Here is a 22,568-nt window from a genome sequence, read left to right as displayed (position 1 = left end):
GAAGCTGGTGGAGCAGAGTGTTCCCTGACTCCTCCAGGGAAAGGAGACTCCCTTTTGCGGGATGTCAGATAAGTAATGGGCGTCTTCCCAGACACTGGCATTACCACATGACCAAGGAGCCCTCAAGCGGACCTTATGTGGGCGTGACAGAGGGCTCACCTCTTGCCTTCTAGGTCACTTCTCACAATGTCCCTTCAGCACCTGACCCTATACCTGCCGGTTATTCCTAGGTTTTATTAGTAATGCAACAAAGAGTAATATTAAAAGCTAATGATTAATAATGTTTATAATAATGATTGATAATTATCCATGATCATCTCTATATCTAATTTGTATTCTGACTATTCTTATTCTAACTATTTTCTTTTTTTTTTTTCTTTTCTTTTTTTTTTTTTTTTTTGAGACGGAGTCTCGCTGTGTCTCCCAGGCTGGAGTGCAGTGGCTGATCTTGGCTCACTGCAAGCTCTGCCTCCTGGGTTCACGCCATTCTCCCGCCTCAGCCTCCCAAGTAGCTGAGACTACAGGCGCCCGCCACCACGCCCGGCTAGTTTTTTGTATTTTTAGTAGAGACGGGGTTTCACCATGTTAACCAGGATAGTCTCGATCTCCTGACCTCGTGATCCACCCGCCTCGGCCTCCCAAAGTGCTGGGATTACAGGCTTGAGCCACCGCGCCCGGCCACTATTTTCTTTATTATACTGAAAGAGTCTGTGCCTTGAGTCTCTTGCCTCAGCACCTGGGTAATCCTCCACCCACAATTCCTTGGTCTTAGACCTGCGGGCCTCAGCCTGGTCAGCCAGGAGCTTCTTGCAGGCCTTGTCTGCCTTCAGCTTGTGGATGTGTTCCAGGAGAATCCGCTTGTGTTTGAACACATTCCCCTTCACCTTCAGGTACAGGCTGTGATACATGTGGCGACCAATCTTCTTAGATTCACGGTATCTTCTGAGTAGCCAGCAGAATCCTCATTCTCCTTATCCACGTGACCTCTGGCATTCGGACGTTGGTTGTGCCCTCCCGCTTACCTATGCCCGTGTGCCTGCCCTTCCGGCCGGCCAAGGTGTTTTTCCGACATGGAGCCCGGGAACGGCCCATCACAGGCTTGCGGATGATCAGCCCATCTTTGATTAGCTTTTGGATCTGCTGATGGGAGCTGGCATTGGCGATCTCACTGGTCTCATTGGGGTCCAACCAGACCTTCTTCTTGCCACAGCGGAGGACACTAGAAGCGAACCTCTTCTAAAGCCTGAGCGTACTTATGGCTGTGGCTGCAGCAGCGAAAGGAAACAGCTGTGTTCTTTCGGGTTCTTAAAATGTTCAAAATTGGCATATTAGAGTGCTTAAAAGATATGTCTGCAGATTCGAGTTTAAATTAGGTCACTGAATAATTGATTTAGAATTTTAAAGTTTCTTATTGAGATTGCAAGTAGAACCAGAACATTAAAAAAATAATGAAATAAAGCCAGGTGCAGTGGTTCACGCCTGTAATCCCAGCACTTTGGGAGGCCGAGGCGGGCAGATCACAGGGCCAGGAGATCGAGACCATCCTGGCTAACATGGTGAAACCCTGTCTCTACTAAAAATACAAAAAATTAGCCAGACGTGGTGGCGGGCACCTGTAGTCTCAGCTACTGGAGAGGCTGAGGCAGGAGAATGGCGTGAACCCGGGAGGTGGAGCTTGCACTGAGGCGAAATTGAGCCACTGCACTCCAGCCTCGGTGACAGAGTGAGACTCTATCTCAAAAAAAAAAAAAAAAAAGAAATTAAGATTTACTGTATTTATATGTTTACTTTTATTAGTTTGCAGTAAGGGTATTAAGGAGGCTGGTTTATCAATCAATCGCTTTAAAAAAAGAAATAGAATATATTGGATGAACAACTGCAGTATAAGCTGCCTAAAGCAGTTTTAATTTTGAAAAGAAGACCAACCAATTATTAATTAAAGCCCCCTTGGCTGGGTGCAGGGGCTTACACCTGTAATCCCAGCACTTTGGGAGGCCGAGGTGGGTGGATCATTTGAAGCCAGGAGTTGAAGACCAGCCTGGGCAACATAGTCAGACCCTGTTTCTAAAAAATGTTAACATTCACTAGGTTTATGATGAGAATTATATGACTGGTAAGTTGAACTTAAAAGTTTTAAAAATACTTATGTTTTAAAATTTATATTTTTTCTATTCAACATAGTATTGGAAGTTCTGGCCAAAGCAATCAGTCAAGAGAAAGAAAAAAAAGGGCATTCAAATAAGAAGAGAGGAAGTCAAACTATCCCTGTATGAAGATGACGTGATCTTATATCTAGAAAACCCCATCATCTCAGCCCAAAAGCTTCTTAAGCTGATTAGCAACTTCAGCAAAGTCTCAGGATACAAAATCAATGTGCAAAAATTGCTAGCATTCCTATATATCAACAACAGGCAAGCAGAGAGCCAATTCATGAACGAACTCCCATTCACTATTGCCACAAAAAGAATAAACCACCTAGGAATAGAGCTAACAAGGGAAGTGAAAGATCTTGTGCAGAGAACTCAGAGATGACATAAACAAATGGAAAAACATTCCATGCTCATGGATAGGAAGAATCAATATCATAAAATGGCCATGCTAGTCAAAGCAATTTATAGATTCAATGCTATCCCCGTTAAACTACAATTGTCATTCTTCATAGAACTAGAAAAAACTATGTTAAAATTCATACAGAATGAAAAAAGAGCCCAAATAACTAAGGCAATCCCAAGCAAAAAGAATAAAGCTGCATGCATCACGCTACCTGACTTCAAATTACACTACAGGGCCACAGTAACCAAACAGCATGGTACCGGTAAAAGAACAGACACATAACTTTCTAACAGGTCTGGAAGCTCTGCGTTTATCTTGGGACCTCAAGAGCAGAGGATCACCCAATTCACAGGTGTTAGAGGATGCAAACCCATGGCTGGGCTCGGCTTTAAAAGTCTTATCTGAAATTCCTTGTGAAACAGAGTTTCATTAAAGCCAATCCAAAAGTCCTATGTAAGTAAAAATAACCATTCTTGCTGCACTTTATGCAGATAATCAGGCCAAGTATAAGATTATAGGATATAATAAATTCCTCTTCAAAGGTTTTAGCCTGTAAATTGTTAAGTACAATGAGTTCTGAGATCCTCTTCAAAGAACCAATGTATCATTATGTTCAGCTCTACTGTTCTTTGTTCTTCATTTTAAAGTTTCTCATTCTTTACATCTCCTTGCCCCTAGTTATAGTAAACAACCCCCTCCTAGCCTCTATCACCTGCTATGACCTTAGTCACCCTTGGCCACCTGCTCTGGTTTTAGTCATCCTGAGTCACCTGTTCTGTAACCATCCTTCCTGCCAAACTACCTATCCTGCCACTCCGGCTCATACCCCTACTCTCTTTAAAATAGCCAATCGGAATTAGCTTAGACTGTGTGGTCCAACCCTAGCCAATAGGGGAAAGACACAGCAGTAGGGACTAGCTGTGTTAGGATAAGAACCCCTTCCCCTCCCTTGTTCAGGTCTGCTCTTGCCATTGCTCCATCTGTGAGACACACCCTTCTATAGAAGTAAAATTGCTTTGCTGAGAACATTAAATTTATGTGCCAGTGCTGTTTCTTTTTTTGTTATTCGTTTTTGAGATGGAGTCTTGCTCTGTTGCCCAGGCTGGAGTGCAGTGGTGTGATCTCAGCTCAGTGCAAACTCCGCCTCCCTGGTTCACTCCATTCTCCTGCCTCAGCCTCCCGAGTAGCTGGGACTACAGGTGCCTGCCACCACACCTGGCTAATTTTTTGTGTTTTTAGTAGAGATGGGGTTTCACCGTGTTAGCCAGGATGGCCTTGATCTCCTGACCTCGTGATCCACCCACCTTGGCCTCCCAAATTGCTGGGATTACAGGTGTGAGCCACCGAGCCCGGCCTTGAGTGCTCTTTCTTTTGCAGCACTGAAAATTTATTTCTAACAGGACTAAAGTTTATTCGTAATTAGTGCTTGCCAAAAATGAGGACGGAAGAGAAAAATTTTGATCCAAAGCTTATCATACGTTTGTCATTAAATCCTAGTTTCATTCATTGTTTTTAAGCTTTTTGCCTACATTTTAGAATCACCCTGCTTATTCCTGTGAATCATGAGGTGATCTTCCACAGCTTGGGGAAAAAAAAAGGGGGGGGGATGGGTAAGGTAAAAAGGTGAATCAATATGCTAGCTCTGGGCAATTATCTTTCAGATTTTGCCAGGTAAAGAAAGTGAGTAAGGTGCTCATAACCTGGAGGTTTCTTTGCTTGGGAAAATAAAGCCAAGGAACTTCATAGACCCTCAAAGGGGAATTGCATATCTTGGCAAGTAAAATTTCTTTTTTTGAGACAGAGTTTTGCTCTTGTTGCCCAGGCTGGAAGACAATGGAACAATCTTGGCTCACTGCAACCTCTGCCTCCCCGGGTTCAAGCAATTCTCCTGCCTCAGCCTTCTGAATAGCTGGGATTACAGGCATACGCCACCATACCTCATTAAGTTTTTGTATTTTTGGTAGAGACGGAGTTTCTCCATGTTGGTCAGGCTAGTCTTGAACTCCCAACCTTAGGTGATCTGCTTGCCTTGGCCTCCCGAAGTGCTGGGATTACGAGCCTGAGCCACCACGCCCAGCTGGCAAGTAAAATTTTAGATGGAAATTATCTGCCACACCACACTTGTGGGAATTGCTGTCTTCACTCTACTATTTATAATAATGTTATACACAGTAGCACCTTCTCACTAAAATATTGGACAGTTTGCATTGCTGTTGTATTTTGCTTAATTATTATCCTTATAACCGGGATAACAGTTACTGACAAAAAGGAAGCATATAAGTTTTACTATCACAAAGTCAGCTAGGATTTTTTCGGGGGAGGGGGGCGGAGAAGGAGTCTCGCTCTGTCACCCAGGCTGGAGTGCAATGGCGCAATCTTGGCTCACTACAAGCTCCGCCTTCTGGGTTCAGGCCATTCTCCTGCCTCAGCCTCCGAGTAGCTGGGGCCACAGGCGCCTGCCACCGCACCCGGCTAATTTTTTGTATTTGTTTAGTAGAGACGGGGTTTAACCGTGTTAGCCAGGATGGTCTCGATCTCCTGACCTCGTGATCTGCCCGCCTCGGCCTCCCAAAGTGCTGGGATTACAGAGGTGATTACAGCCTGCATATTGAAAAGGCTATGGTGGGAGGGGTTGCTTTTTCCGCAGGTTTCGTGAACGACATGCCTGGTCGATCCAATCCCCTGAGCCCTATGCAAATCAGACATCACCTCCTCCAGCCTCTGCATATATAGCTGGCTGGTGTCCACCACACTTGGGAACCTCCTCTTTCGGCTTTGGAGAGCCTTCCTCTCTCTGTCTCTGTAGAGGGGAGCTTCTTCCTTCTGTCTTCTCCCTTCCTTCTTGCCCCTTCTTGCCTATTAAATGTTCCACTCCTTAAAACCAATAATAATAATAAAAAAGAACAGACACATAAAAATGGAACAGAATAGAGAACCCAGAAATAAGACCACACACTTATAACTGTCTGATCTTTGACAAAACCTGACAAAAACAAGCAATGGGGAAAGGATTGCTTATTCAATAAGCTGGGAGTACTGGCTAGCCATATGCAGAAAATTTAAACTAGACCACTTCCTTACACCATATACAAAAATTAACTCAAGATGGATTAAAGGCTTAAATGTAAAACCTAAAACCATAAAATTCCTGGAAGACAACCTAGGAAATACCATTCCGGACATAGGCACGGGCAAGTATTTCATGATGAATACACCAAAAGCAATTGCACCAAAAACAAAAATTGGCAAATGGGATCTAATTAAGACTAAAGAGCTTCTGCACGGCAAAAGAAACTACCAACAGAGTAAAAAGACAACCTACAGAATGGGAGAAAACACGGCCGGGCGCGGTGGCTCAAGCCTGTAATCCCAGCACTTTGGGAGGCCGAGACGGGCGGATCAAGAGGTCACAAGATCAAGACCATCCTAGCTAACATGGTGAAACCCAGTCTCTACTAAAAAAATACAAAAAACTAGCCGGGCGAGGTGGCGGGCACCTGTAGTTCCAGCTACTCCGGAGGCTGAGGCAGGAGAATGGCGTGAACCCGGGAGGCGGAGCTTGCAGTGAGCTGAGATCTGGCCACTGCACTCCAGCCTGGGCGACAGAGCAAGACTCTGTCTCAAAAAAAAAAAAAAAAAAAAAAAAGAATGGGAGAAAACTCTTGCAAACTATGCATCTGACGAAGGTCTAATATCCAGTATCTATAAGGAACTTAAAGAAATGTATAAGAAGGCCAAGCACGGTGGCTCAAGCCTGTAATCCCAGCACTTTGGGATGCTGAGACGGGCGGATCATGAGGTCAGGAGATCGAGACCATCCTGGCTAACACAGTGAAACCCTGTCTCTACTAAAAAATACAAAAAACTAGCCGGGCGAGGTGGCGGGCGCCTGTAGTCCCAGCTACTCAGGAGGCTGAGGCAGGAGAATGGTGTGAACCCGGGAGGCGGAGCTTGCAGTGAGCCGAGATCTGGCCACTGCACTCCAGCCTGGGCAACAGAGTGAGACTCTGTCTAAAAAAAAAAAAAAAAAAGTATAAGAAAAAACCAACCCCATTAAAAAGTAGGCAAAGGACGACCGGGTGTGGTGGCTCGGGTCTGTAATCCTAGCACTTTGGGAGGCCAAGGTGGGCGGATCACCTGAGGTCAGGAGTTCCAGACCAGCCTGGCCAGCATGGTGAAACCCCGTCTCTACTAAAAATACAAAAATTAGTCGGGCATGGTGGTGGGTGCCTGTAATCCCAGCTACTTGGGAGGCTGAGGCAGGAGAATTGCTTGAACTCTGGAGGTGGAGGTTGCAGTGAGCCGAGATTGCACTACTGCACTCCAGCCTGGGCGACAGAGCGAGACTCCGTCTCGAGGAAAAAAAAAAGTGGGCAAAGGACATGAAAAGACACTTCTTGAAAGAAGACATAGGCTGGGCACAGTGGCTCATGCCTGTAATCCCAACACTTTGGGATACCGAGGTGAGCAGATCACGAGGTCAAGAGATCGAAACCATTCTGGCCAACATGGTGAAACTCTGTCTACTAAAAATACAAAAATTAGCTGGATGTGGTGGCACCCTCTTGTAGTCCCAGCTACTCGGGAGGCTGAGGCAGGAGAATCACTTGAACCCAGGAGGCGGAGGTTGCAGTGAGCTGAGATCGTGCCACTGCACTCCAGCCTGGCAACAGAGCAAGTCTCCATCTCAAAAAAAAAAAAAAAAAAAAAAAAAGAAGAAGACATACATGTGAGCAACAAACACATGAACAAAAGCTCAACATCACTCATCATTAGAGAAATGCAAATCAAAACCACAATGAGATACCGTCTCATACCAGTCAGAATGGCTGTTATTAAAAAGTAAAAAAATAACAGATGCTGGAAAGGTTGTAGAGAAAAAGGAACGCTTATATATTGTTGGTGGGAGTATAAATTTGTTCAACCAATGTGGAAGACAGTGTGGTGATTCCTCAAAGACCTAAAGACAGAACTACCATTCAACCCAGCAATCCCATTACTGGTTATATACGCAAAGGAATATAAATTGTTCTATTATAGTGATATGGCGTGGCTTTGTGCCCCCATCCAAATTTCATCTTTTTTTTTTTTTTTGAGACGGAATCTCACTCTGTTGCCCAGGCTGTAGTACAGTGGTGTGATCTTGGCCCACTTCAACCTCTGCCTCCTGGGTTTAAGAGATTCTCTTGCCCCAGTCTCCTGAGTAGCTGGGATTACAGGCGCTCACCACCGTGCCTTGCTAAGTTTTGTATTTTTAGTAGAGATGGGGTTTCACCATATTGGCCAGGCTGGTCTCGAACTCCTGACCTCAGGTGATCTGCCCGCCTTGGCCTCCCAAAGTGCTGGGATTATAGGCGTGAGCCGCTGCGCCTGGCCCCAAATTTCATGTTGAATTGTAATCACCAGATGTTGAGGGAGAAACCTGCTGGGAAGTGATTGGATTATGGAGGCAGTTTCCCCCATCCTGTTCTTATGATAGTGAGTGAGTTCTCACGAGATCTGATGGTTTTATAAGGAGCTCTTCCCCCTTAGCTTTGTTCAGTCTGTCTTGCCTACTGCTGTGTAAGATGTACCTCTTTCCCTTCCACCATGATTGTAAGTTTGCTGAGGCCTCCCCAGCCATGCAGAACTGTGAATCAATTAAACCTCTTTTCTTTATAAATTACCCAGTCTGGGGTATGACTTTATAGCAGTGTGAAAACAGACTAATACATATAAAGATACATGGACGTGTATGTTCATTGCAGCATTATTCACAATAGCAAAGACATGGAATCAACCTAAATGCCCATCAATGATAGACTGGATAAAGAAAATATGGTACATATACACCATGGAATACTATGCAGCCATAAAAAATGAGATCATATTCTTTGCAGGGACATGGGTGGAGCCAGAGGCTATTATCCTCAGCAAACTAACGCAGGAACGGAAAACCAAATACTGCATGTTCTTACTTATAAGTGGGAGATAAGGCCAGGCGCAGTGGCTCACGCCTGTAATCCCAGCACGTTGGGAGGCCGAGGTGGGCAGATCACGAGGTCAGGAGATCGAGACCATCCTGGTCAACACAGTGAAACCCCCGTCTCTACTAAAAATACAAAAAATTAGCCGGGCATGGTGGCAGGTGCCTGTAGTCCCAGCTACTTGGGAGGCTGAGGCAGGAGAATGGCATGAACCCGGGAGATGGAAGTTGCAGTGAGCCGAGATTGCGCCACTGCACTCCAGCCTGGGCGACAGGTGAGACTCCGTCTCAAATAAATAAATAAATAATAAATAAATAAATAAATAAGTGGGAGCTAAATAATGAGAACACATGGATGCATAGAGGTGAACACACACTGGGGCCTATTGGAGGGTGGAGGGTGGGAGGAGGGAGAGGATCAGGAAAAATAACTAATGTGTAATAGGCTTAATACCTCAGTGATGAAATAATTTGTACAACAAACGTCCATGACACACGTTTACCTGTGTAACAAACCTGCACATCCTGCACATGTACCCCTGAACTTAAAAGGTAAAAAGGACAGACGTGGTGGCTCACGCCTGTAATCCCAGCATTTTGGGAGGCCAAGGCAGGCGGATCACGAGGTCAGGAGTTCAAGACCAGCCTGGTCAACTTACTGAAACCCTGTCTGTACTAAAAATACAAAAAATTAGCTGGGCCTGGTGGTGGGCACCTGTAATCCTAGCTACTTGGGAGGCTGAGGCAGGAGAATCACTTGAGCCCGGGAGGTGGAGGTTGCAGCGAGCCGAGATCACGCCAGTGCACACCAGCCCAGGCCACAGTGTGAGACTCCATCTTAAAAAAAAAAAATTAAAAAAAAAAAAATCGGTTAAAATAAAATAAAATAAAATTTGTATATTAAGAATTGAGAAAAAAAATTGAATATTCATTTTTAAAAGCCAAAGTCAATTCTAAATAACCTTTCCTCTACACATAAGCTACCATCAGTGGCATCAAGAAAACTTATGTGGCCAGGCACGGTGGCTCATGCCTGTAATCCTAGCACTTTAGGAGGCTGAGGCGGGAGGATTCCTTGAGCCCAGGAGTTCAAGACCAGCCTGGGATACAAAGTAAGACTCCATCTCTACAAAAAATCAAATAATTAGCTGGGCGTGGTGTCACGTGCCTGTAGTCTTACTTACTTGGGAGGCTGAGATGAGAGGACTGTTTGAGCCTGGGAGGTTGAGGCTGTAGTGAGCTATAATCGAGCCACTGCACTCCAGCCTGGGTGACAGAGTGAGACTCTGTCTCAAAAAACAAAAACAAAAAACAAAAAACAAACAAACAAAAAAAAAACCCAAGAAAACTCATAGCTGCTTTGGAAAGCAGTTTGGAAGTTCCCCAAAAAGCTAAATGTAGTGTTACAGCTCTTTTAGAATTTGTCTAGTGGGGCTTTTGGTTTTTGCTGGAAAGTCCCCTAAGTAAAAAAGCAAAATAAAACATAACAAAAAACAAAAAGCTAAATATGGAGTTACTATGTCTTAGCAATTCCACTCCTAGGTATATACCCAAAAGAATTGAAAACGGGGCTAGGGGAAGGATAGCATTAGGAGAAATACCTAATGTAGATGACGAGTTGACGGGTGCAGCAAACCACCATGGTACGTGTATACCTATGTAACAAACCTGCACATTCTGCACATGTATCCCAGAACTGAAAGTATATAAAAAAAAGAGGCCAGGTGCGGTGGCTCACGCCTGTAATCCCAGCACTTTGGGAGGCCGAGGCGGGCGGATCACAAGGTCAGGAGATCAAGACCATCCTGGTGAACACAGTGAAATCCCATCTCTACTAAAAATAAAAAAAAATTAGCCGGGCGTGGTGGTGGGCGCCTGTAGTCCCAGCTTCTAGGGAGGCTGAGGCAGGAGAATGGCGTGAACCCGGAAGGCAGCGGAGCTTGCAGTGAGCCGAGATCGCGCCACTGCACTCCAGCCTGGGCAACAGAGCAAGACTCCGTCTCAAAAAAAAAAAAAAAAAAAAGAAATGAAAACACATGTCTACACAAAAACTTCTGCGTTAATGTTCATAGCATTGTTCATAATAGAAAAAAATGGAAACAACCCAATTGTCCAACAGCTGCCAAATGGATAAACAAAATGTGGAATATTCACACTATGGAATATTATCGTGGTTGGGGGTGGTGGCTCATGCCTGCATTTGAGAGGCTGAGGCAGGCAAATCTCTTGAGCCCAAAAGTTCGAGAACAGCCTGGGGAACATGATGAAACCCCATCTCTACAAAAAATACAACAATTAGCTAGGTGTGGTGGCATGCACCTGTAATGTCAGCTACTTGGGAGGCTGAGGGGGGAGATTTGTTTCAATCCAAAGGTGGAAGTTGAAGTGAGCCAAGCCACTGCACTCCAGCCTGGGTAACAGAGTGAGAACCTGTCTCGCAAAAAAAAAAAAGAAAATAATATTATCCAGCTATACAACGAGGTACTGACACGTATCCAACATGGATGAACCTTAAAAACATGTTGAGCAAAGGAAACCAGTCACAAAAGACCACAGAATGTATGACTTCATTATGTGAAATGTCCAAAATATGCTAAGCTACAGAGACAGAAAGTAGATTAGTGGATGTATAGTGTTGGTATAGGGTGGAGTGGTGAAGGCAGGGAGTGATATTAAATGGGCATGTGGTTTCTTTTTGGGATGATGAAATGTTCTAAAATTATATTGTGGTGATGGTCGCAAAGCTGTATATACTAAAAACCACTGAATTGTACTTTTTTTGAGATGGAGTCTTGCTCTTTTGCCCAGGCTGGAGTGCAGTGGCACGATCTCGGCTCACTGCAACCTCTGCCTTCCAGGTTCAACGATTCTCTTGCCTCAGCCTCCCGAGTAGATGGGATCACAGGCATGCACCATCATAGCTGGCTAATTTTTGTACTTTTAGTAGAGATGGGGTTTTGCCATGTTGTCCAAGCTAGTCTTGAACTCTTTTTTTTTTTTTTTTTTTTTTTTTTTGAGACGGAGTCTCACTCAGTCACCTTAGCTGGAGGGCTGGAGTGCAGTGGTGCGATCTTGGCTCACTGCAACCTCTGCCTCCTGGGTTCAGGCAATTCTCCTGCCTCAGCCTCTGAGTAGCTGGGACTATAGGCATGTGCCACCATGGCCAGCTAATTTTTGTATTTTTAGTAGAGACAGGGTTTCACCATATTGGTCAGGCTGGTCTTGAACTTATGACCTTGTGATCCGCCCACCTCGGCCTTCCAAAGTGTTGGGATTACAGGCATGAGCCATCGTGCCCAGCCTGAATTGTACATTTTAATGGGTGAATTTTGTGTTATGTGAATTATATCTCAATAAAGCAGTTTGTAAAACATGCAGAGGCACGATCATAGCTCACTGTAGCCTTGACCTCCGGGCCTGAAGCAATCCTCCCGCCTGTCTCCCAAGTATCTGAGAATACATGCTTGTACCACCATGCCAGACCCTCACTGCTCCTTGGTTAGGTCCCCCGCTAGCTGCTTGAGGCTCCTGCCTGCCTGTCCTCAAAGCCTCCCCACCTCGTGGGAACTCATGTTCTCAATTCTCTTCGCACACCCCTCTGCCACCAATTCCATCCTCTCGGTGCTGGCTGTCTTCTGCCAGTGGCTAGGGGTGAAACAGTTTGGCAAAGTAGATTGCAGGACTAATGGCCAGTTTATTGTCTGCTTTTTAACTCTTGGCAAGAGATCTATTTAGAAATGGTGTTGGCCTGGCACAGTGGCTCAAGCCTGTAATCACAACATTTTGGGAGGCTGAGGCAGGAGGATCGTTTGAGCCCAGGAGTTGGAGACCAGCCTGAGCACACAGCAAGACCCTGTCTCTACAGAAAATTTTTTAAAAATTATCTGGGCTGGGTGCGGTGCCTCACACCTGTAATCTCAGCACTTTGGGAGGCCGAGGTGGGTGGATCATTTGAGGTCAGGAGTTTGAGACTAGCCTGGCCAATATGGTGAAACCCCATCTCCACTAAAAATACAAAACTTAGCCAGGAGCAGTAGCAGGTGCCTGTAATTCCAGCTACTTGGGAGGCTGAGGCATGAGAATCGCTTGAACTCAGGAGGCAGAGGTTGCAGTGAGCTGAGATCTGGCCACTGAGCTCCAGCCTGGGTGACAGAGTGAGACTCAGTCTCAGTAAATACATACATAAATTAAAATTTAAAAATTATCTGGGCATGGTGGCATGTGCCTATAGTCCCAGGTACTCAGTGGCTGAAGTGGAAGGATCTCTTGAGCCCAGTAGTTCAAGGCTGCAGTGAGCAGTGATTGCGTTACTGCACTCCAGCCTGGACGGAGGGAGACCCCGTCTCTAAAAGTAAAAAAGCATTGTAATGCGCTTTAGGCCAGTGTAGGAACACTCTGGAGCAGGATGACATACCTGCTGTGTGGCGCGGGGTAGGTTGCCCTCTCTAAGCCTGTGAGGTAGACAGGTGCCTGGCCGCTTGGGTCAGTATCTGCTGAACAACTCCTAACCTGGAGCGGGCTGGCTCTGTGCCAAGCTCTGTAGGTAGTAACTCATTAATCCTCACAATAAGCTTCGAGGCGGGGCGTGGTGGCTCAAGCCTGTAATCCCAGCACTTTGGGAGGCCGAGACGGGCAGATCACGAGGTCAGGAGATCGAGACCATCCTGGCTAACACGGTGAAACTCTGTCTCTACTAAAAAAAATACAAAAAACTAGCCGGGCGAGGTGGCGGGTGCCTGTAGTCCCAGCTACTCGGGAGGCTGAGGCAGGAGAATGGTGTGAACCCGGGAAGCGGAGCTTACAGTGAGCTGAGATCCAGCCACTGCACTCCAGCCTGGGCGACAGAGCGAGACTCAGTCTCAAAAAAAAAATACAATAAGCTTCGAAAGCTCGGTAGGTTTCAATAAGCTCTGTAGTATCACCCCATTTGACAGATGAGAAACCAAGGCATAAAACGGTTAAGTAACTTGCCCAAGTTATTCATGGCAAGTGTGGACTTCAAACCATATGGGCTGCCTCCAGAGTCCATGTTCTTTTTTTTTTTTTCAGACGAAGTCTCACACTGCTGCCAGGCCGGAGTGCAGTGGTGTGATCTCAGCTCACTGCAGCCTCCAACTCCCTGGTTCAAGCGATTCTCCTGCCTCAGCTTCCCAAGTAGCTGGGATTATAGGCATGCACCACCATGCCCAGCTAATTTTTAGTAGAGACAGTGTTTCACCATGTTGGCCAGGATGGTCTCGATCTCCTGACCTTGTGATCCACCCACCTCGGCCTCCCAAAGTGCTGGGATTATAGGTGTGAGCCACCGCGCCTGGCCAAGAGTACATGTTCTTAATCTGTTTATTCAACTGCTCCTGGCAGACTAACCCTAAGTTTATCGATAACAGTAAAAAGAAGGAGAGGCTGCTGTTAACACCTCTGTGCATCTCATTTAGTTCTCTACAAGGAGGCTCAGTGATCCTGAGTCACCCATCCAGTGTTACACACAGCCAATTAGAGCAGAACCTGTGTTTGTATCTTGATCAGTCCAATTTCAAGTGCTCTGTTTCTACCACCTTGTCCAGCATTTGGCCCAAGCCTAGTGTTTATGGACCACTGGTGTTAGGTTCCCACTTTTTTCAAAGGCTCCACCTGTGGGCAGGGCTTTGGAGGAGTAAAACCGCCCCCCGACACACACATGTTCATGCACACACAGGGTTTTCACGTTCGTTTCTTCAACTTCTTCCCTGGACCACCTAAGCCTGGCCAGTTATCCCCCCTCTTTCTCCTTTTCTGCACCTTCTAGCAAAGAGAGCTAGTCTGGGATCCAGGAAAAAAAATTTACAAATGAACTACTTGCTGGTTATTTTTAAAACTACATATTATTCAAGCACCTTTGAGGTCATGTGTCTACCTCCATTTCCTCTCTGTAATTAATCATAGAGCCAGAAACCTGACACATAATTTTTTTTTTTTTTTTTTGAGATGGAGTTTCACTCTGCCACCAGACTGGAGTGCAATGGTACGGTCTTGGCTCACTGCAACCTCTGCCTCCCAGGTTCGAGCAATTCTCCTGCCTCAGCCTCCTGAGTAGCTGGGATTACAGGCGCGCACCACCATGCCCAACTAATTTTTGTACTTTTAGTGGAGATGGGGTTTCACCATGTTGGCTAGGCTGGTCTCAAACTCCTGACTTTGTGATCTGCCCACCTCGGACTCCCAAAGTGCTGGGATTACTGGTGTGAGCCACCACGCCCGGCCCCCTTTTTTTTCTTTTTGAGACAGGGTCTCACTCTGTCACCCAGGCTGGAGTGTGCAGTGGTGCCATCTCAGCTCACTGCAACCTCCGCCTCCTGAGTTCAAGCGATTCTCCTGTCTCAGCTTCCTGAGTAGCTGAGACTACAGGTGTGCACCACCACACCCAGCTAATTTTTGTATTTTTAGTAGAGATGGGATTTCCCCACATTGGCCAGACTGGTCTCAGACTCTTGACCTGAAAGTGATCCGACTGCCTCGGCCTCTCGAAGTGTTGGGATTACAGGTGTGAGCCACCACGCCTGACCTCCCCCTCCTCACTTTCAGTCCACCATAGTTCAGCTGGATCTGACACTGGCCTTCTGAGTGTGGTCAAATGAGACCTAGCCTGGCCAGTCAGAGAAGCCCATTCCCCTAACTCCTAGGACTGGTTCAGGGTTGGGCACACGACCCCAGCTGGATCAGTGAAACTCAAGTCTTAGAACTATTGGAGGCTCCACTAGTTTTGATGAAGTTGCAGCCTAGAAAGCTGGAACTTCTAGAGACCATCTTTCTACTTCAGGGAGAAAGCCTGACAGAGAATGATACCAATGCTGAAGAAAGCAGAGCTGAACAGATATTCCCATTGAGTCCCTGGATTCAGCCATGCCTGACGCCACCACGACATCATCCCACACTTCTCAATTTCATGAGCTGGTAAATTCTCCTTTTGGTTTCAGCTACTTTGAGTATTTATCTCTTGCACCTAAAAGGTTCTGCCTCATTGTCCTCTCCATTGGAAGGTGAAGAAACTGAGGTCAGGGAAATGACTTTCTCAAGGTCACTTGGCTACTGAATGACAGAGCTGGAACTGGAGTCCAGGTCTGTAAGGCCAGTGACACCTGCTGTTTGGCAAGAAGCATGTGGTCTGGTTGTTACTGCTCAGTGCCACTCCAGGAGAGGCATGTGCCCATCATTCAGTACAGATGGCCCAGCGGGAGGATGCCCCCAGCCCCAGAGAACCATCAGCAGGTGCCCCTCAAAGCTGGGCATACCCAGAGTGACCTGCATACTCCAGGGCCTGGCCCTGTGGTTTGTCTGCCCAATATAGCGGTGACTCACACATCAGAGCACATAGAAACACCTTCTTCAGGAAGGTGAAGACACAGTCCATGGCTCCAACCCCAGTTCAGGTGCAGCCCCAATCCAAGACAGCTGGGCCCAGTGCCAAGGTCGTTGGCCTGGGGTGAAGGGCACCTAAGCGGGGAGGCTGAACTGTGGCCAGGGTGGGACCTCTGTGCCTTTGGCTGGCCCCAAGGAAGTGTGGAGCTGAGCCAGCGCTTCCTGGTCATCACCATTCCAAGGCTACCTTCAGGAGCTTTGCTATAGCCAAGTGAAATAGGAGAATCTTATTCTTCTATTTCAATAAATATCTTTAATCTTTTTTTTTTTTTTTGAGACAGAGTCCCACTCTGTCGCCCAGGCTGGAGTGCACTGGCGCAATCTCAGCTCACTGCAGCCTCTGCCTCCCAAATTCAAGCGATTCTCTTGCCTCAGCCTCCTGAGTAGTTGGGACTATAGGCGCATGCTACCCCGCCCGGCTAATTTTTGTATTTTTAGTAGAGATGGGGTTTCACCATGTTGGCCAGGATGGTCTCAATCTCCTGACCTCATGATTTGCCTGCCTCGGCCTCCCAAAGTGCTGGGATTACAGGCATAAGCCACCACGCCCGCCCCTTTAATCATTTTTATGAACTGAAAACCAGTGTCACTTGTCAAAAATAAATACTGACCCCAAAGATAAATACAATGAAAACAAAATGATGTTGTTAAAGCTTAACTAGAGACACCTGCCCAACTAAAGTATGAATCTGGATCCCGGGTCTTTCTTTCCAAAGGCATTAAAGACACACTAGTGCCAAGGCCGTGTCCTTGAAGTCCGATTGATTGCTGTGCTGTGGCCATGTACAGCCACCCTACTTCAGCCAGTGGTACACTTGTGTATCTCAAGCTTTCAGAAACACTGAGATAAGCCAATCGTAAACTCTGAACACATGCCCATGGGCCTTGGGAGGAACATATTTTAGGCGTAATTTCTCTTTTTTTTAAGTTGTTTTCTTTTTTTTTTTTTGAGACAGAGTCTCACCCTGTTGCCCAGGCTGGAGTGCAGTGGCGCAATCTCGGCTCACTGCAACCTCCACCTCCTGGGTTCACGTCATTCTCCTGCCTCAGCCTCTTGAGTAGCTAGGATTATAGGCTCTCGCCACCACGCCTGGCTACTTTTTTGTATTTTTAGTAGAGATGGGGTTTCACTATTTTGGCCAGACTGGTCTCTAACTCCTGACCTTGTGATCCGCCCACCTCGGCTTCCCAAAGAGCTGGGATTACAGGCGTGAGCCCCCGCGCCCAGCCTTTGGGCATCATTTCTGATCAAAACTCTTGAAGTGCCTAACTGCAAGTTAGCAGGCCTGGGGCTGAGATGGGAAAACTGCGAGAAAGTTCTCTGCTGTTTTCACTCATGTAGCCACAAAGACAAGCTGTTGGATGATCAAGTCTTGGTTAAATCATTCACTCATTCAACATTTATTGAGCGCCTACTGTGTGCTAGGCACCGTGCTAGGCGCAGAAATACAGAGATGCATAAGATACAGTCCATGCCCTTAAGGATTCACAGTCTAGAAGGGGAGACAAACATGTAAACAAGTAAAATACAGTGTGATAAGTGCCACAGGAGAAGCATTGACAAAGTGCAGAGGTAGCCTGGAGGGGAGGGGCACAGGGGTTGCCTTCCTGGAGGAGGGGGCCTTTGAGGGGATCATGAGAGATGAACAGGTACTTGCCAGGCAGACAAGGCAGGAGGAGCAGGGGAAGGCATTCCAGTCGGAAGAAACAGCGTGAGCGAAGGCACAGAGGCATGAAACTGCATGTCTTGCTTGGTGAGTGGGGAACTCTAACTAGTCTGGTGGTATTGCTAAAGTGCACTAGAGGCTGCGGCTGGAGAGGCGGGCAGAGGCCGGATCATGAGGGGAAACTGAGGGCAGGGGCATCTTGGAGGGTCACCAGAGGTGAGCAGAGCCCGAGAGCAGGCTTTAAAACAGTAAAAGAGGGCTCCTGGCTGACCCAAGGTACACCTGCCTGAGGACCACAGGGTTCCTCGCTGTGGCTCCAAAGGGATCTGGACCTAAGAGTAGAGGAACAGCAGAGCTGGAGGTGGAGTAAGCAGAGGGGCCGGGCCAGGCCTGGGGCCCAGAGCTGCCATGCACTCCCGTGCTCTGCTCACAGCCTTCTGATTTCCAATCTGCACATCAGAGCCCCTCCTCCCAGCTGGGTGGGGGCCAGTGGGAAATCACAAGGGAATGTGGCCGGCAAACCGCAGAGGGCCAGATGAGTGTCAGGTTACAGAATTGATCTTTACTAACTCAAAGAAGAAAACGGCTGCGGATAAAGCAGGAGAGATTAGTTAGATGGAGGAAGGCAGGCAGATGCGCCTAAGAACATGGGCCGAAGTGAGAAAACCACAGCTGCCAAAGAAGACCGTGGCTGTCTCTCCCCTGGCAAGGAGGGGCCCTTTTGACCCAGGGCAGGGGCAGAGGCCAGCGGGCATGACCAGACCAGATGTACAAGAAGAGTGTGTGACCTGCAAGACTGTGGGGCTCCACACTCCAGACTCCAGTGTCTTCTTAGCTCAATGAGGAGGTTTCCTTGGCAACCAGGACCCTCCTTCTTCCAGGCTGTAGGAGGCCACTGAGGCAGAGAGTGGCCAGCCAGCCTTCCAGTCCTTCAGTGTTCTTAGGAATGGTTCTGTCTGAAAAATGACTTTGCAGGGATGGGTGGGGCAGGGAGGCTGTGGGAGGAGGGCAGAGTCTCAGGACACCAGAGTCCAGCTGCCCCTCTGAGTGGTGCTTTTGCAAGGCATCACACTTGAGGCCACTGTGAGAGGCTGAGCTTCTTTCCCAACCCTGGATTGGGGAAGGGCAAGATGGACTCCACCTTCGTGGGCCCTCTGCCCTGGGTTCCAGGGCTACAGTGAGATGAGGCCTCCCGACGGAGAAGCTAACAGCAGCCCCCATGTCCTTGCTGCCATCCCAGGAGTAGGGAAGGAGGGGACTCTCCCAGTTGGTAGGGTCTGGAGATGTCCCGAGACCCCTCCTTTCCTCTCCCCGTTGATGAGGCAGCCTCGCGCTGTGGGGTTCCCAGCCTCCGACCGGCCCCCTTCTCTTGGCTTCACAGTCTCATCGCCTGGTGCCTCCCCTCCCCTGAGCAGTGTGGGGGATGATGCCCGCTTGGGCGCCGATGGAGGTGGTGGTGTTAGTGATGAGAAGGATGGTGAGGTGTGGGTGGCTGGGCTGGAGGCGCTGGGGGCATCACTTGCTCTTGTGCATGTCCTTCAGCCGGCGGAGCTCTTCCAGCAGCTGGGCCCGGGAGCAGTCATCATCCCCAGTGGGGCCCGGCCCCGGCCCCAGAGCCTCCTGTAGTGCCAGGCAGTGGGTCCTCAGGAATGGGTTGTAGGAGCGCTCCTCTCCCAGGGTAGACGGGCACTGTGGGCGAGAGGAACCAGGTTTGGTGGAGAGAAGCTGGGAAATGGACCCAAGACAGAGAAGCCTGACCCCACCCCTGCCGCATCCTGGAGTTCAGGAGTTCTGACTTGAGGGCCCATGGACCAAACAGGTCAGAGCTTTGGGGAGGTGCTCGCAGGCGTGGGGTCAGCATGGATGGGTTCCCATTGGGGCTGAGTGCCTGCCCACACAGCTCCTCCTGGACCCCGAGTCCCTCACCGTGCCCTTGCGCTCCAGCCGCTGCCGCTGCACCCACTGCATCTTCCTTTCCCGGGCCAGGTTCTCGGGCTCCACCACGCCTGCAAAGCCCAGGTTCTCCTCCGCATACTCATGACCTACCGACAGCCACGGGGGTGAGACGCAGAGCAGAGAGAGATTGGTGGGACGGTCAGAACAGTCTTCCCTGCCCCAGGTCCAGGCCGATGGGCACCCGACCACCAGGGACAAGGGCAGCACTTCCAGGAAAACCCCAATCTCCAGGAGCTGCTTCTCTAACTGCGGGCACAAGTCAGCCACGGGTGGAAAAGTGGCAATGGTTCCGGGGGAAAAACCACTAGACCTGGAGCTGGCAGGCCTGCATCTGGCCCTGACTCCGCCACTGCCTAGTGTGTGAGCTCAGTCTAGTCATGGCACCTCTCTGAGGCACCATTTTCTCATTTGGCAAGTGGAGAGAACACTGATGCCACCAGACACAGATGTACCTGCTGTGTTCCTGGTGCCTAGAACAGAGCGTGGTATGTGTTAGGTGCACAGAAAGCACTTGTTAAGGATTAACAGAGATCTGTGAATGTTTTCATGCACTACAAGGCAATGGTTACATGCAGAGTGCATTTACTGACTTTTCCTCAGATAAAAAAAAGGCTATTTTCTGTTTTGGGCTTGGGCTGTGAACAATTAGACATCTCTCTGGAATGCCCTGGGGCCTGCAGGGCTCCCAAGAGGCTGAAGGCTGGCTGGCAGGGGAAGGTAGTGTGAGAAGCAGAGGTGTTATGGAGCCAGCACTCCAGGAGGAAGGGAGGCCAGAACTCTGCCCCTACCCCTGGAGGTGTAGCTATGTCGCTTCTGGGCCAGGAACTGGGCTGGCCTGCTTTCTAGGGGAGTGAGGGGCTGGGAAGGCCCTTGGGATAGGGAGTAGTAAAGGGGTGTCTCACCAGGCCACAGCAGGGTGTCATCCCCTAGCCCCAGCACAGTGTCCAGTGAGCTCAGCATGGTCTCTGCGTTGCCCTCAAAGGTCCGTCCTGGGTGGGGGTTGGAGGGTATGTCACAAGGCGCCAGGATAACACGATATGGCATAAGGCACACCCAGACAGGTGGGAACCAGCTTGCAATGCTCTGGTTGGCCACCAACCCTGACCGTGCCCTTGCCAGGCCCACCCCAGGCATCTATTCCTTCCTTCTCACTGGGACCTGAGCCCAACTGGTCACCCCTAACCAAGCCCATCTGAGGCCTCCGTTGCACACAGTGACACCTGAAGGGAGGGGCTGCAGAACCTTCAGGTTGCAGGCCCCAGGCTTGGTAGACGCAGGGCTGCTTTCCTGCAGAACACTTCTTCGCCTAGGCTGCCCTTTGGGATTCCATGCGGCCTGGGACTTGTGATCCTCACCCACCCCCTCACCTAGCGGTTCTAAACTTTTCATAACCTAGTTCTGCCAGTCACTGTATCAGAGAACCAGGCTCCACCCAGGGGAAACTAATTCCCTGCATTCTCTCATTCTGTCCAACAGCTGGAGCAAGTCTTTTTTATTTTTGAGACAGAGTCTCATTGTTGCCCAGGCTGCAGTGCAGTGGCACAATCACAGCTCACTGCAACCTTAAATTCCTGGGCTCACCACCAAACCTGGCTAATTTTTGTATTTTTTGTAGAGACGGGGTTTCACCTCATTGCCCAAGCTGGTCTTGAACTCCTGGGCTCAAGCAGTCCACCTGCTTTGGCCTCCCAGAGTTCTGAGATTACAGGCCTGAGTCACTGCTCCTGGCCTATAGTATTTATACTATTTAATTTTTGTGTGTGTGTGTGACAGAGTCTTGCTCTGTCTTCCAGATTGGAGTGCAGTGGCGCGATCTCAGCTCACTGCAACCTCTACCTCCCAGGTTCAAGCAGTTCTCCTGCCCTCAGCCTCCCTAGTAGCTGGGATTACAGGCACGCACCACCATGCCTGGCTAATTTTTGTACTTTTAGTAGAGACGGTGTTTCACCATGTTGACCAGGCTGGTTTTGAACTCCTGACCTCAGGTGATCCTCCCACCTCAGCCTCCCAAAGTGCTGGGATTACAGGCATGAGCCACGGTGCCTGGCCAATTTTAAAATTTTTTTGTAGAGACAGTCTTGCTATTTTGCCCAGTCTGGTCTCCAACTCCTGGCCTCAAGTGATCCTCCTGCCTCAGCCTCCCAAGGCACCCCAAGGGAAGTCTCAAGGATTAAAACCAGTCTGAGTAACACAGATGGAAGTAACTGCCATGGCAACATCTGTGCTAAAACTAAGGCTTCAGTGCTCTCCATGGGACTGTGGCTGCCCTGGCTTCTGTCTCTCCCTCCTCTCCCAGTTCCTCTCTCTTTCAGGGGGACTCACCACAGCCAGAGAGGAAGAGAAGGTCCCCTGAGAAGAGGCAGGAGGGACCCTTGTAGGGCTCCCCATCCAGTAGGTAGACCAGATGGCCTTGTGTGTGGCCAGGCGTAGCCAGGGCCCGGATCTGAAGCCGTCCCACGCTGACCACATCTTGATGACACAGGGGACTGGGGAACAAGGGAGTAGGGGAGAGAAGGTACTGGATCTGTGCCATGCTGATCCCTGTCCCCATCCCAGGCCCAAGGGGCTGGGTGATTCACAAGACGGTGGGCTCCCATACAAAAGCAGATACCCCAATGCCCAGGGTCTCACGTCCGAACACTCCCCCTTTCCTCTTTTGGGGACTAAGCCTGGATCAATTGGAGGATGGGCGGTGCCAGTCTTCAGATAGGCAGGGATTGGGCCAGGAAGGGCACTGGCAAAGATCCACCTGTTGATACCCCTGAAACACTTCACTGAAGGCTGGGGGTGGGGGAAAGGGCCCATGGAAGGGGCCTAGGACCTTGCCTAGGTCAGGGACTTACTGGGTGAGGTAGGGGATGCCGTCCTGAGGGCTCCCGTACACCCGACAGTCCCGGTGCCGCCGGCTGAGGTCACGGTTCCCTCCACTGTGGTCCCTGCAGGATGGCAGAGACAGGCAGGGGGCTTCAAGGGGCGACTGTACCTAAGCCCCCCTCTTTCCCACAGCATCTCCAGGCCTTTAGGTGCTGGGG

General features: G+C 48.9%; 1 protein-coding gene, 1 non-coding gene and 1 pseudogene across 4 annotated transcripts in view; 1 reads left to right on the top strand and 2 right to left on the bottom strand.

Annotated features, from left to right (window-relative positions):
* Nucleotides 1-498: 498 nt before the first annotated feature.
* On the bottom strand, nucleotides 499-15,905 carry LOC700900 (large ribosomal subunit protein eL19 pseudogene; annotated as a pseudogene).
* On the top strand, nucleotides 9,917-9,979 carry LOC114671589 (U7 small nuclear RNA). Its single transcript, XR_003721624.1, has one exon. It is a non-coding gene; the product is annotated as a U7 small nuclear RNA (small nuclear RNA).
* Nucleotides 15,906-17,286: 1,381 nt separating the features above from the next.
* PNKD (PNKD metallo-beta-lactamase domain containing) overlaps nucleotides 17,287-22,568 on the bottom strand; it is a 78,525-nt gene continuing 73,243 nt past the window's right edge. For all 3 annotated transcript variants that reach the window (XM_028831102.2, XM_077957560.1, XM_028831103.2), the window contains 5 exons: nucleotides 22,380-22,472; nucleotides 21,859-22,022; nucleotides 20,439-20,525; nucleotides 19,507-19,622; nucleotides 17,287-19,269 (listed from right to left, as the gene is read on the bottom strand). In XM_028831102.2, the coding sequence (XP_028686935.1) occupies nucleotides 19,096-19,269; nucleotides 19,507-19,622; nucleotides 20,439-20,525; nucleotides 21,859-22,022; nucleotides 22,380-22,472 (634 nt within the window). In that variant the 3' untranslated portion in view covers nucleotides 17,287-19,095. The remainder of the gene's footprint in view (nucleotides 19,270-19,506; nucleotides 19,623-20,438; nucleotides 20,526-21,858; nucleotides 22,023-22,379; nucleotides 22,473-22,568) is intronic.

The sequence above is a fragment of the Macaca mulatta genome, chromosome 12 (assembly GCF_049350105.2).
Source record: "Macaca mulatta isolate MMU2019108-1 chromosome 12, T2T-MMU8v2.0, whole genome shotgun sequence".
NCBI classification, from domain to species: Eukaryota; Metazoa; Chordata; class Mammalia; order Primates; family Cercopithecidae; genus Macaca; species Macaca mulatta.
Note: the sequence above shows the minus strand (reverse complement) of the source record. Positions and strands in the feature narration are given on the sequence as shown.